The following is a 22419-nucleotide window of genomic DNA, read 5'->3' on the forward strand; positions in this document are numbered from 1 at the left end:
AGCTCGGGGGCCCCCCAGGGCGGCAGGTCGTGAGGCGCAGTGAAGACAGGCCCCGGTGACTCAGGGCCAGGTGCTGGGGTCACAGGACGAGCCAGCTGACAGCAGGCAAAGGGCAACACACACAGGAGCGCCAGGGCCTGGGACACGGGCTAGCCTGGAAAACAGCGTCCGCTGCCCCCGTGGCCCCCACGGAAGCTCAAAGGCACGAACACGCGGCGTTTAAATTGGATTTCTCGTGTGGACTTCAAAGGGAACGAGCAGCGTCTGTGTAAATCAGAACCAGCGAGAACATGCCTGTTTCTTATTAGCGAGGGAAGAAGGAGGCCGCGTCCTGCGCGGGACTCGGGCGGCGCGGCGGGGCCTCGTCCACGGCCCAGAGCAGCTTCCTTCCAGACCTGGGGCTTGGTGTGACGCAATGTCTGGTTCCCTCCCGGCCATCCACCGCGCCGGTCTGGGCGGGAGGGATGGTGACAGGAGCCCACGCCCCTGCGCCAGCCGCGAGTTTATAATCCAGATTTATTACAGCACGCAAACGTGTGAAAGATTAACGCTAATCTTGAAGGCGGCTGCCGCGTACAAAGCCTGTTCTCATGGAAAAGGTGGGGTGCCCTCCGTGCCGAGCTGGTGTTCGCCCTGAAGTGCTCGCGCTTGGCACAGCGGCTGCGTTCTGTGGAGACAGCATGTGTGGAGGAGGCCGGGGAGGTGTCCCCTCAGCTCCCAAAGCTACGCGTCCCGTCCTCGGTCAAAGGGCAGCTGACCCAGGGAAGGGCCTGGTCCCTCAGCAGGGACCCCAGGCCCCCGGAGCCGAGCCGCGTGCAGACGAAGTGGCAGCAGAAGCCTGTCCCCGAGGATCCCCACGCCACCCACAGCCCCTACAATGGCCGTCTGTGGGCCAGAGAGCATTCCAGAACACCCTGGCCTGGCTCGAAGAAACCCCACGTCTGGCGCATGGGCTCCATCCCCCACGGCAGTGGCTTCCCATTCCCGTGAGCAAAGCAGAGCCCCTCTTGGGAGCCCCAGCCGAGGTCAGGGGGCTCACAGCAGGGCCGGCCGCCTTCCTGAATTGCGCTGACTTGGGTTCAGGGGCCTCGCGGTTCGCAGATTTGGGCTGTGTGGCCGCGTCAAGGTGATCAAGTGTGTGCTTTGCTCTGCAGGGCTCCGGACCCGGGGCGGACACCCCACCCCACCCCATTTGCACGTCCCTTGCAACTGAGTGCGTGCAGCACACACACCCGGCCGGGCTCCGTCTCCCCAGGATGGCCCGGCCTTCGGGTTAGCAGCTGCCTCTCACACAGGGATGCCATGCAGGTGGTGAATGGCACCGTTGGCTATTTTCACAGGGGAGTGGGACGGAGCCAGCCAGAGGCCCTGGGCTGATGGGGACGCAGCCCCAGGCCTGTAGCGGGACCCGGGAGCAGGGCCTTGACCCCAGGACCCTGCCTGGATGCAGACGGCCGTGCCGGCCAGGACCAGCTCCCACAGGTGGCCCAGAACGAGGTCCCAAGGCCTGTGGGCTGTTAGAGATGCATGTGACCGCCATCGCCACGCACACAGGTGGACACCGCCCCCTCCTACATGCGTCTGTCCCTCCTGTGTCTTCCCGTGTCCTGCCCGTTGTCAGACACATCCTGTCCTTTGCTGAACGGCCAAGTCGAGCGATTCAATTTCGACATGCTGTTTGGGCCAACCCTCCAGCCCAGCGGTGGCCCAAGGCCTGAGGAGGGTGAAGACAAGCGTTCTTCCGTTTCTAACAGAGACGTCTGGGGACTGGGCCCCACTGAGCACCAGCACGGCACGCATCCCACTGTTTTCTCCAGAAAACCATGACGGCACGCAACAAACACGGAATCCCAGACCGTTCTGCAAGTGCTGGACTTCAACACGTCCGCGATCTCGTGGCCCCAGCGCCCGACATGGAGCCCAGATCCCGATTAACACGGAGTACGCGACTGTAAAGAATTCTCCAGTTCCAAAGCTGCGTGAGCAAAAAGCACACATTCCCATCTGTGTCTTTTCTTTCAAACGTGCTGTGTCCGGCACACGCAGACAGACCCCAGCCCCAGCTGGGGATGAGGCGTCCGTACCTCGGGGAGAGTCACCACTCTGTCGCCCTGAGCTTTCTGCCCGGAGGCCGGAGTCCTGCAGAGACCCGCGGACTGCAGGGCCCTGAGGCCGTGGAACCCCCATGGGCCTGTGTCCCTGGCCCCAAGACAGACTCACATCTACCCAGCAGATGGCGAGGGATACATACGAGCAGTCCACGTGCCCCCGTGTCTCACGGGGAGAAGTAGGGGGCCAGGAGTCAGGGTCCCGCTCCTTGGCCTTGGACAAGCCAGGGACACCACTACTGACCAAATCGTGTCCCTCAAATCCAGAGGCTGAAGGCCTAACTGCACTGTGGCTTTATTTGGAGACAAGGCTTTGGGGGTAATTATAGGTAAATGAGGTCCTGGGGGTGTAGGGGCCCTGATCCTACAGGGATGTGGTTTTGAGAAGAGGAAGAGAGAGATCTCTGTCCACCGCGTGAGGATCGGTGGGAAGGTGGCACCACCCCTGGAAGCCGCCCTTCCCAAATCCAAGCCACTGGCCCTGAGCTCGGGGACGTCCGGCCTCCGGATCCGAGCACGGCAGATGTCCTGACACACTTCTTCTGCAAGAGCTCCAGGTCCGCGGATCGTAACGCATGCCGCGGTGCCCGGGATGCGGCCGGAGCTGCCCCCGCCACTCCCGTCTCCCCGTACACACACACCAGCCCTCCCCAGGTACCCTGCTCAGTCCTGGACAAAAGGCGTTTTGTTCTAAACCCCCGAGAACAAAGCTCAGATTGTTTTCTGTTTGTTGCATGACATTAAAGCCCCAGTTTTACCACCAATATAAACACCCACAATGATAACTTCAGGGCATGCCTTTTTAAATAACGAGAAAGGAAAAGTAGTAACTGGAACCACCCCAACTACCAGCCCCGAGGGGCGAGGCCACATCGTCTCTCCGCATCCAGAGCCCAGTGAATTCCAGGGCTGGTCTGGGCCACAGGCATCAGGAGGCAAGTGAATGCACACGGAGGGCATTTCAACTCGGGATCCTGTCTCTCTTCCTTTGGGGACCTGCCCCCTGTCTTTACCACACAGCTTAACCAGCATCCACGCCGAACACACCAGGTTTCCAGCAAGGCCCGATCTCCTGGGGTCAGGGGTCGCAGTGGCGTGGCCATCCCCACTCTGTGTCCTGGCTCCACGTCCTCGAGTGACAGAGGGCTGGCAGGTGTCAGGGACAGGGTCAGCTCCCCATCTGGGTGCCAGCCCCCATCTCCTCCGGGATCCTCTGCAGGAGCAGCTAGGACCCACGGAGCCTGACTGCAGACCACAGTCAGAATGGGCCACGCGTGCCAGGAGATGCATCGAGCATTTTCATCCGATAATCGCCGAAACGGCCTTTGAAGGGGACGGGATTCACGGTCCTCGTGTGTTGGCTCCAAGCAGCCGCTCTGAGGGTGGGGATTCTGGGCAGAGCCGCGGGGACCGCGCCTCCCTGGTAGCTGGTGGGCTCCCGGGGGACGGGATGCCCACATCTGCGTGATACAGTTGTCTTCACCACGCACGTCCCTGTGTTTGGTGGCCACGGCCCCCCTACCCCCTCGGCCCTCATCGGGCTGCACAGATGCCCCCAGCATCCCCCCAGACAGGCTCCTGCTGGAGTGAGCCTCTCCACCGTTTCCCCAGCAGGCCGGACTCCTGCTCTTTCACACGGGCTCAGACCCAGGCTCCCCGTCCCGCAATCTGCTCTGCTCTAAGTTCAAAATCCTCTCCCCGCGGTCGGGACGCCAGGGCCTGCGTGTGCTGGTGGCCAGGGCGTCGGACTGCGGGGCACCAGGCAGCCTGGGAGGGAAAAGCCCCTCCACATCTCCTTCCCAGGAGCCCAGCTTCTGAGCCCTGGGGGCCTCTCACCCCCGGGGCCCACAGCCCACAGCGGGGTCGGCACCATGCAGACCGGCGGTAGAAGCCTCGTCCAGAAGGTGATGCAAGAAACGGTCTCCATCCAGCGTCACAGCATCTTGCCTACGCAGGAGGAAGCCGGCCGCCTTCCCGAGCCCGGGGATGGTTCCTGAACCCCTCGCAGGCTCCTCCCGCGGCTGGTGGGGACACACAGCCCCCCTCACCTCTACACGTCAGGTTGAGGATGGGAAAGGGAAATTAAGGCACGGGTCCCCATTTTCTGGCTAGAATAGCAAGAGAGTCAGACTTACTAAACAAAGAGTACGTGGGTCGTGTGAGGCTTTAAAGAGGAGGAACGTCAGAGTGTCTCACCGGACAGCGCTCACCGCCGTGCGTGGACCCTGCTCCCACCGCCGACACACTCACTTGTGGTACGCTTATCCCACAGCTGAGCTCACTCGAGGAGAATGTTCCAGAATGTCCATGACTACTGACCACAGCAGGCCTGTAGGCGGGCGTCCCGAGGTCATGGGAGGCCCTGTAGGCCCGCGGGCAGCTTCCGCGTGGGCCAGGGCCATGTTCTCCTTGCCCAGCACCCCTGCCTGCCTCCCGCCTGACTCTGTTTTGCCTTTAGAAGGGAGTCCGGGGTGGGCGCAAGTCCCCAGGATGGACACCCCCTGGGCCACCTGGGCCGACTCAACCCCTCCACACCCATGGTCAGAAATGTGACATAATCTGCTTTATTCGAAACCCGCAGGTCTTCTGGGACAGGTGAAGCTCCAGCACCCCGCACAGGGGGCTCGGGGGCGGTCTCAGCCTGGGGGCCCCGCTGTGGACCCCATGTGGCTCCCCAGATGGCACGTCCACAGCTCCTGTCAGGCGGGGTGAGAACGCTCACCGGGCAGGGCCCTGATGCATCGAGGACCACAAGCTTACACGCCTCGCGGCCCTCTTCAGGAGAAATACAGGGCGCACCATGGAACACAGTGCCCTAGAAACCATGGCCTCTGAGCTCTGCACGGGACCAAGCTCGCTTGCTCATCCACAGGAGTGGGCGCCTGGGTGAGGCCTGGCCCGGGGGAGCCTGTCCGAGGGCGCCCTCCCACCCAGCCCGGGCAGGTGTGCCATGCGGATCCCCGAGGCACAAGGCTCCCCGAAGCCTCTCCCGACAGCCTCACTACTCAGCATCTGTACTGATTTCGTGGAGGTCATCACTTTGGGATGAAACTTGAATGCAAAGGTCTCGGAAAAGCAAGGAGGCCTGAAGCTCAAGAGAACAGGCAGACCCAGAGCTCGCTGTGAAGATGAGGCCCCTGGAACGATGGGCAGGATTCCACCCACACACCCGGCCGCCCCTCGAGAGCTGGATGTGCGCACAGAGTGGGAGCGAGGACTGGCCTGGCCGTCGGCCCGCAGGCTGCTCTGGGCCGGCTCTTCCCGCCGGCAGCCTCGGCTCTGGGGTCTGCTGCTCGGGGAACCCGGTGTTGGCAGCCAGGCCCGACACCTCGGCGCTGGGGATACTCTTGTTTCTGGACTAAATGGCGCAAACAGAAAACAGAGAATCTACCCGTCTTTCCACCTCTTGAGGTCTGTGTGTCTTCTGTCAGCTCCCTGTCTCACGAGGGCCACGCATGTAAGTGCATGTTTGTGCGGCGGTGAGCAGGGACGCACGAAGCTTCACTCCTCCAGCTCGCTCACGCTGGGCCCACAGAGCCCGTCCCCACCAGGCGTGGCCCCACCATGGAGCACCTGCCCTCCCTCCCGGCGGGTGGAGGTGGTTCCTTCCCACAGTCCCGAGAGGGTTTGTGAGAGGGAGCTGCCCCACACTGAGGATTGTGTGTCCTGTCCACAAAGGTCGGGCAGGCCCCCGACAAAGCTGTCCCAGAGCCATGCCCGGCCGATCCTGGGGATGCCCCAGGACCCTCACCTGCTCAGCTGTCAGCAGACAGGCCCTTCGGGGAAGCCAAGGGAGAACAGACACAAAGACGTACTCTCCAAGACTCAGTCATGTGTCATGATTTATTTTCTCATTTTGAGAGACTTTGCAACCTAACTGTGAGGCCCTACTTGGAATATCGTGTTCCTTCCCGTCTGAGCTCCTGCCCCTGCCTGATGGTCCCAGGCGCTGGGCGGCCATCGGGAATGTGAGCCCACGGAGCCACCGCTGACCGACGCTCTGCCCCCCGAGCCCGGAAGCCGCCGCCCACAGCTCCGGTTCTGCTCCACCCTCACTCAAGCCGGGGAGCTGGGGCAGCTGTGGACCGTTCCTGCTGTGGGCAGAGTCTGTCTCCAGGTCGGCACCCGGGCGCCCACAGCCCAAACGGAGACAGGACGTTCTCCTTGCAGAAGACTGCATTTAGGCACAAGCAAAAACAGCGACAGACAAGCAACAAGAAAACCCCTCTGGCTCCTGCCGTGCACCTTGCAGCGTCTTCCGGAATCACACCAAAGGTGTTCACTGCTGCCTTCAGCTGCTGCCCCGGGATCCGGGCAGGCAGTGACTCTGTTCCGCCTCTCATTCAGCCGGAAACGTGTCCCCCATCAAACACTGGGCCAACCCCTGAGAGTGGTGAGGGAGCCCAAGTGTCCTGGGCCCCACTACAGACCAGAAGCCGAAGACGGGAGCCAAGCGGAGCCTGCGGGCCCTCCATGCTCGGCCTCGTGGGCCTCGTCCAGCCGACCGCTGACAATTACGCTGAAACAGGGGGCCCCTCAGACGGTGGATGTTGTGGGTAGAGGGCGAGGTGGGCATCATCCCGGGCAGCTGAGGTCAGTTTGCCTGCTGTGACCAGAAGTGGGGAAGGCGACTAGAGGGTGACACAGGGGTGGCCCCCACGTGCCCCCAAGCAACAAACACTTGGATCCTCTCACTTCCAACGCCTGCGCTCCCAGGGGCCGCGTGGGGGCAGCGACGGTCCCTGCCTTTCTGTGTGAGGGTGGCCTCCCGGGGCATTGCCTCGTGGGGTCATACCTCTGAGGACCCACAATGTGTCTCCCACCGTGAGGAGAGGTGGTCCCCATTGTCATCTGTACCCACAGCTAATTTTGATGGAAAACCTAAAAGGGCACTTGATTTTACATATTTGTACATGAAAATGAATTTTACGGGTAGGGTTTAAGTGGATTTACTTCCAAGGCCTTGGACATATCAACAGCACGTTTAATAACCTTGAAAAGAACCTGCTGTTGGAAAACGCAGGACGGACCCTGAGCCAGACGCAAGCGCACCCGCGAAGGGACCCACCACCCAGGGGAGCGCGGCAGCACCTCACAAACAAGGCCTCCGAGAAGAGGGCGCACACCACAAAGAGCTCAGAACCCGCCTGATGCTTTCTAGCCAACATCCCTGCCAAGCGATCGTCCACACGGCACGTGTCTTTGACTGCGAGCTGACACTCCGGCGTCCGGGTGGGAGGCTCAGCCCGGCGCAGCACGGGGGGACTCTAAGCAGCGTGCCAAGACGCAGCTGCGCAGGCGCTACGCGCGGTTCTGTACCTGCTCACGCCTGGGTGGGCCTGTGAGTGCGCGGCGAGGACAAACACCAAACTGAAAACCACACACACGAGTTCTAATTTTTTCATTCGTTCTCTTGTTTATTTTTAAAACCACATAAGGGTTGTCTTTGCGATTCAGCCCCGACGTCAGATGCCGGCCGAGGTCCCTGCTCTCGGGAGCTTACAGTCTAGCGGTGCGTGGGTGTGGTTCCAACCCCCCCCCCCCCCGCAGGCCAGACCCGAGACCAGCCACCCCAGGAAGCCAGGGCAGGGCCAGGGCGCTCCCAGGGGCCGGCGGTGGGGATGCCTCAGGCGCTCAGGGGTGGGAGCAAATCTCAAGGACAGAAGTGTGGATGACGCTGACACCTGATGGAGGCAGACAGACTGGCCACTGCTCGAGGGACAGACTATGTCTAGGGAGGAGCATCAGCTACAGACGGGATCCACGTGGGGTATGGTTTAGAGCACGGGTGTGAGGAGCAGGGCAGAGAACGGTGTGGGGGCGGGGCCCGGGGCAGATGGAGAACGTGGTGACGGGGTCCCAGGCGCAGACGGAGAGGGTGGGGACGGGGTCCCGGGGCAGACGGAGAACGTGGTGACGGGGTCCCGGGGGCAGACGGAGAAGGTGGGGACGGGGTCCCGGGGCAGACGGAGAATGTGGTGACAGGGTCCCGAGACAGATGGAGAACGTGGGGATGGGGTCCTGGGGCAGACGGAGAACGTGGTGACGGGGTCCCGGGGCAGACGGAGAATGTGGGGACAGGGTCCCGGGGCAGACGGAGAAGGTGGGGACGGGGTCCCGGGGCAGACAGAGGTGGTGGTGACGGGGTCCCGGGGCAGACAGAGAAGGTGGGGACGGGGTCCCGGGGCAGACGGAGAGGGTGGTGACAGGGTCCTGGGGCAGACGGAGAAGGTGGTGACGGGGTCCTGGGGCAGATGGAGAAGGTGGGGATGGGGTCCCGGGACAGATGGAGAATGTGGGGACACGATCCCGGGGCAGACAGAGGTGGTGGTGACAGGGTCCTGGGACAGATGGAGAACGTGGGGACGGGGTCCTGGGGCAGACGGAGAACATGGGGACGGGGTCCTGGGGCAGACGGAGAACATGGTGACAGGGTCCCGGGGCAGATGGAGAACATGGGGATGGGGTCCCGGGGCAGATGGAGAAGGTGGTGACGGGGTCCTGGGGCAGACAGAGAGGGTGGGGACGGGGTCCTGGGGCAGATGGAGAAGGTGGGGATGGGGTCCCGAGGCAGACGGAGAAGGTGGTGATGGGGTCCCGGGGCAGATGGAGAAGGTGGTGATGGGGTCCCGGGACAGATGGAGAATGTGGGGACAGGGTCCTGGGGCAGACAGAGGTGGTGGTGACAGGGTCCTGGGACAGATGGAGAACGTGGGGACGGGGTCCTGGGGCAGACGGAGAACGTGGTGATGGGGTCCCGGGGCAGATGGAGAACGTGGGGACGGGGTCCTGGGGCAGACGGAGAAGGTGGTGACAGGGTCCCGGGGCAGATGGAGAAGGTGGTGACGGGGTCCTGGGGCAGACGGAGAAGGTGGGGATGGGGTCCCGAGGCAGACGGAGAAGGTGGTGACGGGGTCCCGGGACAGATGGAGAATGTGGGGACAGGGTCCTGGGGCAGACAGAGGTGGTGGTGACAGGGTCCCGGGGCAGACGGAGAACGTGGTGACGGGGTCCCGGGGCAGATGGAGAACGTGGGGACGGGGTCCCGGGGCAGATGGAGAACATGCGGACAGGGTCCCGGGGCAGACGGAGAAGGTGGTGACGGGGTCCCGGGGCAGACGGAGAGGGTGGGGATGGGGTCCCAGGGCAGACGGAGAGGTTGGTACTGGGGTCCCGGGGCAGATGGAGAGGGTGGTGACAGGGTCCCAGGGCAGATGGAGAACGTGGTGACTGGGTGCCGGGGCAGACGGAGAAGGTGGGGACGGGATCCTAGGGCAGACGGAGAGGGTGGTGACAGGGTCCCAGGGCAGATGGAGAACGTGGTGACTGGGTGCCAGGGTAGATGGAGAGGGTGGGGACGGGGTCCTAGGGCAGAGGGCAGTCAGGCCCCTGGGGGGTGAGGCTGCAGCACATGATTCCCACTGCAGGGCGGGGAGACAGGATGGCGCATGCACAGCCCTCAGCACCCCCGTATCTCAGTAACATGTTCTTGGGGCTCAGTGTCCCCTCCTGTAGGAGGTCAGGTCACAGGCATAGGCCCTCTCCCGCCAACACGGGACAGTGTGTGTTACTGCTCGGAGCAGGGACTGCAGAAAACATCAACGTGAGAGAGATTTTCTAAACTGCTTTAAAAAGCAATTTTTCTTACAAAGCCTGGTTTTCTTTAAAACATTCAATTTTTGGTCAACCATGTTTGAAGTTTAATTAGGACAAAATCATTACATTTTCAAAAAATGACTAAATATTTTCTCTTGTAAGATATATTGCCCCTTGTTCCACGAGCAGATGGGATGGGGCACGCTGCAGACACGCAAGCCCAGGAGGGTCACAGGACACGAGGACACCCGACCCCGGCGGGAGCAGCTCACATGCACACAGTCCTTCTCTGCAGTCCTAGCTTGCGTCCCCTCTCTTGAGGTGGTGACTTTACAAGATCGCATTACTCCAATCTTCAAAGGCACAGCTAACATTTGCCCAGAAAACAGTTAATTCTAACTGATATCAACGCAGATATTCTAGGCCTTCCTACATCTAGTCTATTTTGTAAATGACACCTTACGGTTAAAGAGAACTAAACCCTCAGAGAATCTTGATTTTACCAAGAAAGCAACGTGGCTGGTTTTGCAATAGTTTTTAGTGTATAACTAATTTCCCTCTTAAATTATATGAATCTCCTAAGTTTTTAGAACAGCTACTGTACAAAAAGATTATTGGCAGAGCTGAGCTGACACAAAACACAACTGAACCTGGGATGACAAGTGATCAAGTGCTCTCTGAGCGCACGCCCCGGCCCGCGAGGCAGAATGCCAGGCGATACTCTGAGGACAACGCGGAGCACATTTATTTTCTACTAGTTCTGGGGGTAAAAAAAAAAAAACACATGGTATTTTCTTTAAGGAAACAGCTTAAGAAGCAGAAAAGGCAAACTGATTTTCCTAAGTCCTAAGCATTTATCCTCAAAGTGTATAAACAGTCTCAGCGAGGACAGTATTTAGTTGAGTAAAAGGTGCTCGGGCCTGAAAGCCTCATGGTCACAGGGAGATGCAATTATTCACGGAAGAATGTGAGGTGGGGCATTAGCACGAGCACAGAAATCGTTACTGTTAGTTAACGACCACATCAAGCTCTAGCCTTTAGGCTCAACAGCATCGGTTCATTTCTAAAGCCACCTGCAAAATAATTATAACTATTTGCTTTTCCACCTTCAACATCTATAGAATTTGAACACACACCTAGACCACCTCAGCTTTTGAGCACAGAAGGGCTGTACTTTTTCTCCCCCGGGCTGTTCTGTATTTGCAAGCAGCCAGCAAAACGGTCAGTAATTACCCCAATATGCAGCCCCCACCCACAGCAGTAATAAAGGGAAATACACGGAAAGCTTCACTTCTTTTTTTAAGAATTGAGGACACGGTCTTGCTAACAGGATGATAACGCAGCTTAAACCTACAAGGCAACCACACTGTTCCACGGTGACAGCATCTCGGCATTCCTGTGTCTTTTAGAAAAAGTGCCCCCTTGGCTCACTGTCAGTGCTTAAGGTTAGGAAGAGAGCGTTACCGTTCGCAGGAAGGTAGGTGAAGTGCTGGCACTGACTCCTCTTTCTCTTCCCGTTGCAGACATAGAAGCTGACTTGCACGGGGCTGGTTATTCTCTGGTTGCGGAAAGGCGGGATCTCGACCACCAGCGAGTTCTGGTGAGAAACGGCAGAGAGGAGGGAGAGGGTGAGAGGCTCAGAGACGACGCGCCCGCGCGGCCCCTCCAGAGCTCCCTAGTGGCGAGCAGCTCCCCGGTGGCTGTCCCAGCTGCTTAGGAGAAGCTGCCCACAGACAGCCTGCCTGTGACGCGGGCGCACGTGTGCGCAGACTGAACCTGCCAGGCCCACGCGGGCAGCCTGAGCACCCGGAGCTGGCGGGTGGTGTGCGCTGGGGGGCGGGGGCAGCAGGCTGGCTGGGGGCTTCCCCTCAGATGCCACCGACTCATCCCCGAGCGAAGCCTCTGGTGCTCATGTGAGGGCAGAATGGCCACGCGGCAGGAGAGGTCCTCGAAAGACTCCCACGCGTCTGTCTGCCCAAACCAAAAGGGCCAGTGACCTCTGGAAACTAAAACAGTCCCACACTGGGCTCACAGATGGAGCGGTGAGCACCTGTTCAGGTAACGCGATGAAAACCCAGGGGAGGTGCTTCCTGGAGACATGTCTCGGGGACCGGTTCTGTGACGAAGGCCCAACGCCCACCACGGCCTCCCAGATTCCCTCAAACGCAAGGTGGGTGAGCGCAACATGAGCAGGCTGGGAGAGGGGTGGACAGTTAGAAAGCAGGGCACAAACGGGGACAGGAGGGCTTATGGTGGGCGCTGTTAACCTCTCACAGTCTAAAGCACAAATTGGCAACCTTGTCACAAAAACTATCCTCCTTCGAGTACAGGTCTGAAGTAAGTCAGGTGGGACGCACGGCATTATGGGAGACACAGGCTGGTGGTCAGGCCGCCCGGGTCCCAGCCAACGTCGGTGTGCGCGGGCGCACCGCTCTGTGCCCGATGCCAGGGGCCAAAGTCAGGGGACAGGTCCCCACGGGTGCCCACGCTGTGCTCGATTTCGCACTGAGGGACAGGATTTCACATCCAAAATGTTTCTTCAATTTTTTTTTGTCCAATGATTTAAGTTAACAAGTAGAAAAAAACAAGAAAAATCCATTGTATCAGGTTTTTGTCGAAGAAATTATAGCTTATTACCCAGTTTAATAGCAAAATGGATTGAATCATGTTAGTAATGGAATCCTAAGAATGTTAAAACGAAACTGAAGAGAACTTTAGGCCCAACCTTTTCCTTTTATAGACAAAGAAACTGAGGCTCAGAAGCCTGCTGCTGAGGGTGCTCACGGACAGGAGGGCCCCTCTGGGCTCCATCCCCTGCGGCCATGCTCGCTCCAAAGCGGTTTCAGTGCTTCAGTGACCACGTCCCATCTGGAAGAGGCAACGAGCTGCATCTCCTTCTGCCTGAGCATCTCGTCCCCTTAGCAAGAATAACCCTGCAGACATGGAGCTGATGGGGCAAAGGGCGGGTCCCACGGGGCGCGGGAGGGCCATGTGTGGTCAGGGCCTGGCTCCGGGTCACTCTGCATCTCTGCCTCACCGTCGGCACGGGGAGCATGAAGGGCAGAGAGACTACGTCTGAGGACTCGACTACATGGAGAGGACCCTGCAGGGGATGCTGGCCCTCCCCGACGGCGAGCCACTGTGGACCACAGGGTGCGTGGAGTCGGACCCCACAGAAGAAGTGAAGGGAAGACACAGAGAGGAAGAGGTCCTGCTTAAACAGAGGCTCAAAATAAAATGAGCCGCAAGGAGCTGTCAACAGGAGAGTCTGCAGGAAGTGTGTGCGAGGCGTCACACGGGCGGAAACAGGCGTTCCGGGCAGGACAGTGCAGCCCTCGGACCAGGTTCGACTTCGTGGTTTGCTTTCTATGAATTCTAGGTGACTGGGGCCCTATTCTGATGTGCGCACAGGCCGATACGCTTTAGCTTTCCAAACAGATACACTGTGCTGTGTGTGTGGAGATGCAGGAAAGAACCTCAGTAACAGGACGTCTGTCATCACAGGGAAAGCAGGGATTACAAACGGCACTCGACGCATCCACGCAACTTGCTTAAGAAACTCCCGTCTACGCTGCTCACAACAGCACAGAGCCACGTGTACAGGACGACCCTGCTTTGTTTACGAAGCGCCTGGGACTTAAAGAGTGCGTGTGTGTGCGTGTGGATGTGTGTACACGTACAGACATGTGCACACGCGTGCACACCCACGCACACGTTCACACACACACGCACACACGTACACAGACATGCACACGCACACGCACACCGGGGAAAGCCTGGCAGGACCAAACGTTAGCGGGGGTAAAATTACACAAGGTGCCTGCTTTCTTTTTTATACTTTGTTATATTTTCCAAATTTCCACAATGAATACCATACTCCTTTATGATTAGGAATAATACTTAAAAGTAAACCTCGATTAAGAGATAAGAAGGATGAATAGTACATCTAAAATACATTCTCATTCACACATACCATTATGTTTCTTTTAAAACCCCCAATTGTTAACGGTTAAGCTTCCGTTAAACTACACAACTATTCAAAGTAAAGTAGAAAAATCAATGACACTCAAGCTGAGCCTGCAAACTGGGCAGGAATTGTCTCAATACGGAAAGCCGCCGGATTTCTGCAGCCTCTTCCCTGCTTGGGCGAGACGGGTGGGCCCCTCGTGGGCCGGGGCGCACGCAGGAGGCTGCTGGAGGCGGCCTGCAGCTGTCTGTCCTACTGCCAGGTGTCTGTTTACGACAAACCCGTGAGCCGGCCGCACCTGGTGCGCCGACTGAGCCAGGAGCGAGCGCCCCGTCTGGGGGCCGTGCTGCCCAGAGCCCCTGGCGCTTCCCTGGGGCTTCTCGGGCAGGCGGGAAACGGGACGGAACCCGAAGAAGCTCGTGTGTGTGTGTGTGAGGTCCCGAGCACGGGAGGTGGCCTGGACATCACGGGAGGGGAGCAAGCTCCAGAGCACAGGCTTCCCCCTGGGGCCAGGGAGGGATCTTTTCCATCTGACACCCGTTGGATTAGAGCTTTGGGAAAGGAAGCTGAAGTCCCAAGTAGAGATGCTTCATCCTGATAGAGCCACCTGTGAGGACCCGGGCGGCCCCGGGCCTGCCGTGAGTGAGCAGCCGTCAGACAGCTACCTCCATGGTGGCCGGGGGTCCCCCTTGTGACTCAGAGTCCCACCAGCCGCAGGGCAGAGATACCTACCTAATGGTGTCAGAAATCCCACCACCCAAAGGCTCCCTGTGCACCCCGCTGCAACACCCCAGGGCCCCCGGAGCCCTGAGAAAACAGTATGTTCCTGCCTGAGCACTATTTCTGAGTAAGCCAACTTCCCATTTCCCTGCACTGTCAGAATGGCCACACACGCCCGTCCACGGTCAGTGGGCTGAGCTAGGGGCCACACATGCCCGTCCACGGTCAACGGGCTGAACTAGGGGCCACACACGCCTGTCCGTGGTCAGCAGGGTTAGCTAGGGGCCACGCACGCCCGTCCACGGTCAACGGGCTGAGCTAGGGGCCACACACGCCTGTCCGTGGTCAGCAGGGTTAGCTAGGGGCCACGCACGCCCGTCCACGGTCAACAGGCTGAACTAGGGGCCACACACACCTGTCCATCACAGTCAGTGGGGTGAGCTACAGGGCTCGGGAGAACTTTGAACTTCTTCAGTGACCTGCTGGCCACAGTCTTAGGTCAGCCTGAAGTCCTCTGCTGCTTCTCTGGGACCAAGCAGAACACACACGCGATAGGAGAGGTTAATCCCACTCTGTCAATAATCACTTTGAACACCAATGTTCTAAATACACCACTGAACGGACGGACCGTCAGACCCAGCTATTTGCTGTCTATGAGAAATCCACTTTGAACATAAGGCCCCAGCGAAAGGTCTGGGGATGGAGAACGGTGTGCCGGCTACCACGAGCCGCAGACCTGTAGACGACCATCCTCCCTCCTCCATCAACAACCACGGGGGCAAGAAAGACCTCGCAGGTCCCTACACGCGCAAGCAAGGAGCTGTGAGAGGCTGGGTGTCCGCGTGGCTGCACGTGGGGCGTCTGTGGGCCCGAGAGCCGTGCGGCGGCCCCCACGAGGCCGGGCCCCTGCTCCGTGGCCTGCCGGCGCCTACAAGCACTCCAGCTAATTGGCAGATGGAATGAGCACATCTGAGTGGCACAATGAGACCTGACTTCACATCTAGTTCATGTTCAAAACAAGAGTCTACTCGGTGACGGGTGCCAAGGACGCTGGTGGAACCTCACACAGCCTGGCGTGCTGGGGCAGGTGAGGCGCCCACTCACACTCAGAACAGCGGCTTCCGCGGGACCCCTGGTGACAACGATCGCCGGGGGGGCCCAGGTGCGAGCCCACGGTCCCCGCAGGGGACGGAGCACCTCCTGGGGCGGGGGTCCTGCCCTCCAGTGGGTTGTGGGTCCTGAGAACACTTGTTTCAGGAAGCGCTTTACCACAGTCTCCGCTTTGTGCTCTGTTACTCCGTCTGGTATTTCTCGCTGCTCCTGCAAGCAGGAAGCCCCCAGCCTCCAGAGCCACCACGGGCCGCGTGTCCGGCCGTACTTACCGGCTTGCACAGGTCTCTGTCCATCTTCGCCTCCATCTCCCAGATGTGGTGACCGTCTAGAAGAAAGGGGCAAAGGGAAGCTGGTCACTCTGGGTGCCTGGTCGAGCCCACTGCACAAGACCACGTGCCTTCACCAGGCACAGGGCACCCCGGAGACCGCCGCCCTCTGATTAGCTCAGGCCATCCTGGCTGTTAACTCGTGAGAGCGAACAGTCGTGTGTGGGTCACCGGCGGAGAGGACGTGCCAGGCCCAGACACGGGGGCAGGGAGCCTGGCGGAGCCCGAAGGCCCCCGGCTCTGTGGGAGGGGGCCACACTCAGCGAGCGCCCCAGAAATCTGGCCCCCCCGCCTACGTCCACAGGCATGCCGTCCCAGCCTCACGCCAGGCGTGGGAGGGTTTCTACACGCCAAGCTTGTCATGGGAGTGCGAGCCCAGGAGAAACACCAGGACCCGGGAAAAGTGCGTGGCCCTCAGACCTGGACCCAGGTGTGTGTCCTGGCTCTCATGCCCGCCAGCGCCTCCAGCCTCAAGGTGCAAACCCCGGGAGCAGGGGCCGGATGAGCGGAGCCTGCAAAGCCGGTATGTTGTGGGAGCAGAGTTATTCCAACAAGTGAGGGCCCAGGAGCCACAGTCCTGCCTCTGCCCACAGGAACTGCCAGCTAAACGAGAAAACCCTTTCTGTGACGACTTCTTGCCACATCAGGATACAGAAATGCAAAACATGGTATTTTTAACCTTACCCCAGTGGCCGTTTGCATGTTTAAAAAAAAGTAAAAAGGCTCCCAATAGGCCTTGAAAGGGCTCAGTGTTCTGCAGGCCCAGGCCTGCGAGGGAGGGAGCCTCGAGAAGTCCACTGGCGGGAACGTCTGCAAACCGAGTACTTGGCCTTTGGAAGCCCCTCTATGGCCGGCCAACTGTGTGGGGACTGGCTGGGTAGTTACTTTGAATTAACAGAGGTCAGTCTCCTGCCAAGGTCTCCCCCCTCCCCATCTTCTATAAAGTCTGTCCCCAAACGAACAATTACAACGAGACATACTTAGTTTTTGCTCCTGCTCTGTTTCCAAAGAAGAGATGTATGTGTCTTACAGATCCTAAATTATAAATAAATCAGACAAAATCTCCTTTTTCTGCCTGACAGTGCGGGCAGGCAGGGGTGGAGGGTGGAGACAGAGGGAGGAAATGTGAGTCACACAGAGCCCAGAGCAGCGTCGGCTTGCCAGGACCACACCAGCCTCTCGGGACGCCCGAGGTCCCGGAGCAAATTACCCACCAGATGAACCCACTCGGTGATAAAATGCAGACCAGTGGCCCAAGGGATCAGCGTCCGTGTCTCCTCCAGGAAAACATAATGGGAAACTAAAAATACACTGTCCCGTTCTCAAAGGCACCAACCAAGACTTCCACAAAGCCGCTCACTTTCCAGAGCGCAGAAGCATCCTTAACCCCCAGCCCCGCAAGCGGACGGATGATCGTGAGCTGTGAGCTGGGGATGGGGTTCCAGTTGCCCCGCGTGGGGATGGGGCAGGCTCGTCTAGGCCGTGCAGGCCAGACCCGCCTTGGGCTCGCGGGCTGGGGCCCCACCCACCAGTTGCTTAAGGAAATCGAAATTATTCTTCCTGTAAGCAAGTCTCTCATGTTCTTGGTGCCTCTTAAAACAACTTTAGAGAAACGCAGCTTTAGTGTCACAACCTGGACGGCTGGGGGCAGCCCTGGCTGCTGCCCGGTCTCCGTCTGTCGGTGGAAAGCATGGCTCAGGCTTCCCTGAGGAATTCTCGAGTGTCTGGGCCTCCCGTCGGAGTGGGGGCAGGGAGGCACATCGAGCACGCGGGGGCAGGAGGGAAACCGAGGCCCACGAGGGGCCAGGGACAGGGCGTTCAGCAACAAAGGGACCCTGCGCCCACCATCTACCCTCCAAGAAGGGTCAGAGCAGACCCGGCCTTGCTGTGAACACACCCTGCGGGCTCATCCATGTCACAAAGCTGGTGGGGTGCTTCGTGGGGCCCGGGGGCCAAGTGTGGCAGCAGAACCCTCCTGCTGCAGCCCCTCCTGGGCCGGTGGGTCCCAGTCCTCGTCAGAGCGTCGGCCCACGGCCGGCCAGCCACACGGGCCCACTGTGCATGCTACGTTCTGCTCCCCCAAACGCCAGCTCTGCTGGGTCAGGTCAACGGAGCACAAACAGACACACCCAGACACTCCCGTTAAACGCCGGCTTCTGGAAGGCCCGCGGTGCAGGAGCCCATTGCCTGCACTTTCCCGCCCACCTGAGGACGGTCCTGGGCTCTGGCCCCGTTTTCCCTGAGTCTTTGTAGCTGTGGTTGAGTCACAGCCTACGGGGACAGGCGTCTGGCCTGTTTCTACTGAGGGTCCTAAATGAGCTGCTGTCCACTTACGTAGACGTAGAAGTGTACACAGACTGACTGTCCGAAGACGGCAGCACGGAGGCCATTCAACGTGGCTGACCATCGTGGACACTAGGAAATTACAAAACCGCTTCCCACGTGTACCAGCGCCAGAGGGACCGGTCGCTGGTCTCCACAGGAGCTGGGGGCGCTGGCCCTGCTGTCCGGCCTCTGGGCGTCCGGCCTCTGGGCGTCGGCCTCTGTGGAGCTCCGGCCGGAGGCAGGCCCAGCCTGGGTGCCAAGCAAAGCCCCAGCCTCTACGGGGACGGGAAAGGCCAGCCCCGAACGAGCCTGGGAGCCCCAGCCTTATCAAGAGCTCCCTGGGTCCTCAGTAGGAAACTGTGCGCAAGCCCAGAAGTAAAAATATTCCGAATCATTAGGGAATTCCCTGCAGTGTGAGTCATCAGAAAGGCTTCCCCACCACACCCACCCGCCTGGAGGCTTCCACGGCCGGCCTGTGGCTGGCGCAGCGTCCCAGCCCAGCTCTTAGTCACACAGCTCCCGGGGCGGCTCGGGGCCGGACGGGGCCACACGTGGGGCCCCCAGCCTCTGCGGGAGCATCGGAGCTTCCCAAGACAGCCATTCAAGCCCCCGGCAAGCGGGGGCGTGGACGCCCAGTGACCAGCTTCCTCCCAAGTCACAGCATCAGCTGAAGTGGTCTGCCGGTCACCCAGCCAACGGGCAGGATGGAAACAGCAGAGGCCCGATCAGACCAAATCACACGTCTGCGTGGCAGGACACGCGTTCCCGGGGCCCACGGCCAGGTGCACATGGTCTCCTCCCCACCGTCTGCCGGCCGGGGGAGCAGGCTGCACACCGAACGCCGTCACGGGGCTACCGGCTGTCGGGGAAGGCAGTGGGGGAGGCGCAAACGGGGCCCCGGAGGAGACGGGGCGCTGACTCTCGAGCATGCAGGGTCGGCGGCGCTGGGGTGCTACCCAGGGGGAACGCCTCCACGCAGCTGGTCTTCACTTCCCGCAATCCCTGAAACTCCCCAAGCCTCTCACTCGGGGGCCCCCCAACACCGCTCAAAGCAGCCTGTTTCCTGCAGAAGAGATTCCAGAGGAGAAAGAAATCAGCCTCCTGCTGTGGGGCTCAGCCTGGCTGGTCCCCACACGGCTGAACGTGGCATTCCAACGACCAGGACTCCGCACCTGGGCAACGCCCAGGGAAGGGCACACGCGTCCACACAGAAACCTGCGCACCGGTGTTCGAGGGAGCACCAGACCCAAAAGGTGGGCACAAGCCCCATGTCTACACTGCAAGCGGGTTAGCACAACATGGTCCATCCACACGATGGAATGCTACCAGCCTTGAGTGGGACGAAGTTCAACACACATTCTGCGCGGACGCAGCTGAAGACGTGCGCTCAGCGCAGAAGCCAGACACAGCGGGACCAATACCGCCGCTCCAGGCGGGGCGGCGTTCAGAACCGGCGGGTCCACATGGACAGAAAATGGCTTTGAAGCTGCCAGGCTAGGAGAACGGGTGGGTGGCGTTTGGGAATGTCTGAATTGGTGGGATGGCTGCCTAGCCGAGTAGACCAAAGACCCCTGAACTTGAAATGGATGAGCTGCGTGGTCGGTGAGTTCCATCTCAGCAAAGCAGACGTAAAACATACGTTCTCCAAAGCGTGTGTGGTGTGCACGTAGGCGGCCTTGCGACAGGAAAAAGAAGAGGAACAAGAGGGAGCCTGTGTGACCTCGTCCAGCAGCGTCCTCTGCTCACCCACCCACTCCTGTGCTCCTTCCCATCAAGACCCATGGGTGCAAGAGGGTGGGATCTGGAACAGAAAACCCTCCCCGCTGGGCCCACTTTCTGGATGTCACCTCGGTGCTGAGCTGGGAGGACACCAGGCATGGTTTGGGGCAAAGCACAGGAAAGACTGGCCACCAGCCCGGAGAAAGGAAATTTCAGTGACAACCCTCTCCCGGCAAGGGCGCAAGGCCTCTGGTCTGACGTGGGAAGCCCTGTGGGGGTCTGCGGAGAGGCCCTCCTGCCCAGGCTGGGTCCTCTGCACACTGTCCAGCGCGGGTCACCACGCCCCAGGAAGGGCATGCTGAGCCCCCACTGGCCGCCCCGTCCCTCGAATGCTGGGCCCGTAGAGCACGTTGGGTCCCCACCGGAGAGCCCAGCGAGGGAGCGGAATCCCCACCGGCTGGGCCGAAGCCTCATCTCCCCAGTGGGCACCAGGGTGCATCTTGGGACATCAGTAAAGGGAAGCTCTTGAGCTGGGGAGGAGAAGGGGGGTTCGGGGACACAGACAGACCCCGAGACCACGTGAAACGTCCCGTAGTTTACAACAGGGGGCCAGCGTTCCATGAGACCACAGCATAAGGAAAAGCCTTCTTGAGGCTGCGTGCTGGCTCACTGGAAACGAGTGAGGCTTCCAGAGTCGTCAGTCCCGTGCAGGGTCACAGGTGACGCTATCCGAGGGGCACCAGCTATTTCCCCCACCCGCGCAGCCAGGCCCTGCGGAGCGCTCACCGGAGCGGGCTGCCTGAGAACACCGTCCGTGGAGCTCAGGTCTCGGCAAGCTGACGTGGGCGAGCAAGGGGCAGCGGCTGTCCGAGTGGACACATGTGCGCTCCTACCGCCTCCCACAACCACCCCGGAAACTCCGGCGGAGACATCTTTCCTCCGCGCCGCGTCCCGACCTGCACGTGTGTGAGCCGCACCGCCGGCCGCGTGTCCGTGTCTGCACAGCTTCCAGAAACCTTTCAGAACCAGCATGCCAAGGAAGTGGGACCCACAGCCCCGCGGCCACGGCCCCGGACCAGGCGGGAGAGGAGGTGCGGGTGCCAGCCAGGCTGTCGCTGCACCCCGGAGGACCGGGGCCCTCAGAACGCAGCCCCGCCGGCTCTGCCCGGCTGTGCCCGGCTCGGACAGAAGGATCACAGGGCACCCAGGGCTCCCGCACACGGTCCCCGCCACACGATGTGGCCAGGAGCGCGGGTGGCTGCACCCCCACGATAGAGGGGGTCCTCACACACACACAGCCCCCACTCACACTCACATAGACAGTATACACCTGCTCACACACGCCCTGACACACACAACTGCTCACACGCCCTGACACACACCTGCTCACACACCTGCTGTCACACACCTGCTGTCACACACCTGCTCTCACACACCTGCTCACACACGCCCTGACACACACAACTGCTCACACGCCCTGACACACACCTGCTCACACACCTGCTGTCACACACCTGCTGTCACACACCTGCTCACACACACCTGCTCACACACCTGCTGTCACACACCTGCTCACACACACCTGCTCACACACGCCCTGACACACACAACTGCTCACACGCCCTGACACACACCTGCTCACACACCTGCTGTCACACACCTGCTCACACAACCTGCTCACACACCTGCTCACACACACCTGCTTTCACACCTGCTATCACACACCTGCTGTCACACACCTGCTGTCACACACCTGCTCACACACACCTGCTGTCACACACGTGCTGTCACACACCTGCTCACACACACCTGTCACACACCTGCTCACACACACCCGCTCTCACGCACCTGCTCACACACACCTGCTTTCACACCTGCTATCACACACCTGCTGTCACACACCTGCTGTCACACACCTGCTGTCACACACCTGCTCACACACACCTGCTCACACACACCTGCTGTCACACACGTGCTGTCACACACCTGCTCACACACACCTGTCACACACCTGCTCACACAACCTGCTCACACAACCTGCTCACACACCTGCTCACACACACCTGCTTTCACACCTGCTGTCACACACGTGCTGTCACACACCTGCTCACACACACCTGTCACACACCTGCTCACACAACCTGCTCACACACCTGCTCACACACACCTGCTTTCACACCTGCTCACACACACCTGCTGTCACACACGTGCTGTCACACACCTGTCACACACCTGCTCACACACACCTGCTGTCACACACCTGCTCACACACACCTGCTCACACACACCTGCTGTCACACACCTGTCACACACCTGCTCACACACACCTGCTGTCACACCTGCTCACACACACCTGCTCACACACACCTGCTCTCACACCTGCTCACACACCCGCTGTCACACACCTGCTGTCACACACCCGCTCACACACACCTGCTCACACACACCTGCTCACACACCTGCTGTCACACACCTGCTGTCACACACCTGCTGTCACACCTGCTGTCACACACCTGCTGTCACACACCTGCTGTCACACCTGCTG

The 22419-nt window shown here is 60.1% G+C and overlaps 1 protein-coding gene across 4 annotated transcripts in view; it reads right to left on the reverse strand.

The window, feature by feature from the left end:
• Positions 1 to 22419, reverse strand: part of NFATC1 (nuclear factor of activated T cells 1) — a 106885-nt gene that overhangs the window by 34863 nt on the left and 49603 nt on the right. For all 4 annotated transcript variants that reach the window (XM_036068822.2, XM_036068824.2, XM_078060157.1 and 1 more), the window contains exons 7-8: positions 15774 to 15829; positions 11169 to 11301 (exon numbers count right to left, since the gene is read on the reverse strand). In XM_036068822.2, the coding sequence (XP_035924715.1) occupies positions 11169 to 11301; positions 15774 to 15829 (189 nt within the window). The remainder of the gene's footprint in view (positions 1 to 11168; positions 11302 to 15773; positions 15830 to 22419) is intronic.

Source organism: Halichoerus grypus, chromosome 13 (genome assembly GCF_964656455.1).
Source record: "Halichoerus grypus chromosome 13, mHalGry1.hap1.1, whole genome shotgun sequence".
Taxonomy (NCBI): Eukaryota; Metazoa; Chordata; class Mammalia; order Carnivora; family Phocidae; genus Halichoerus; species Halichoerus grypus.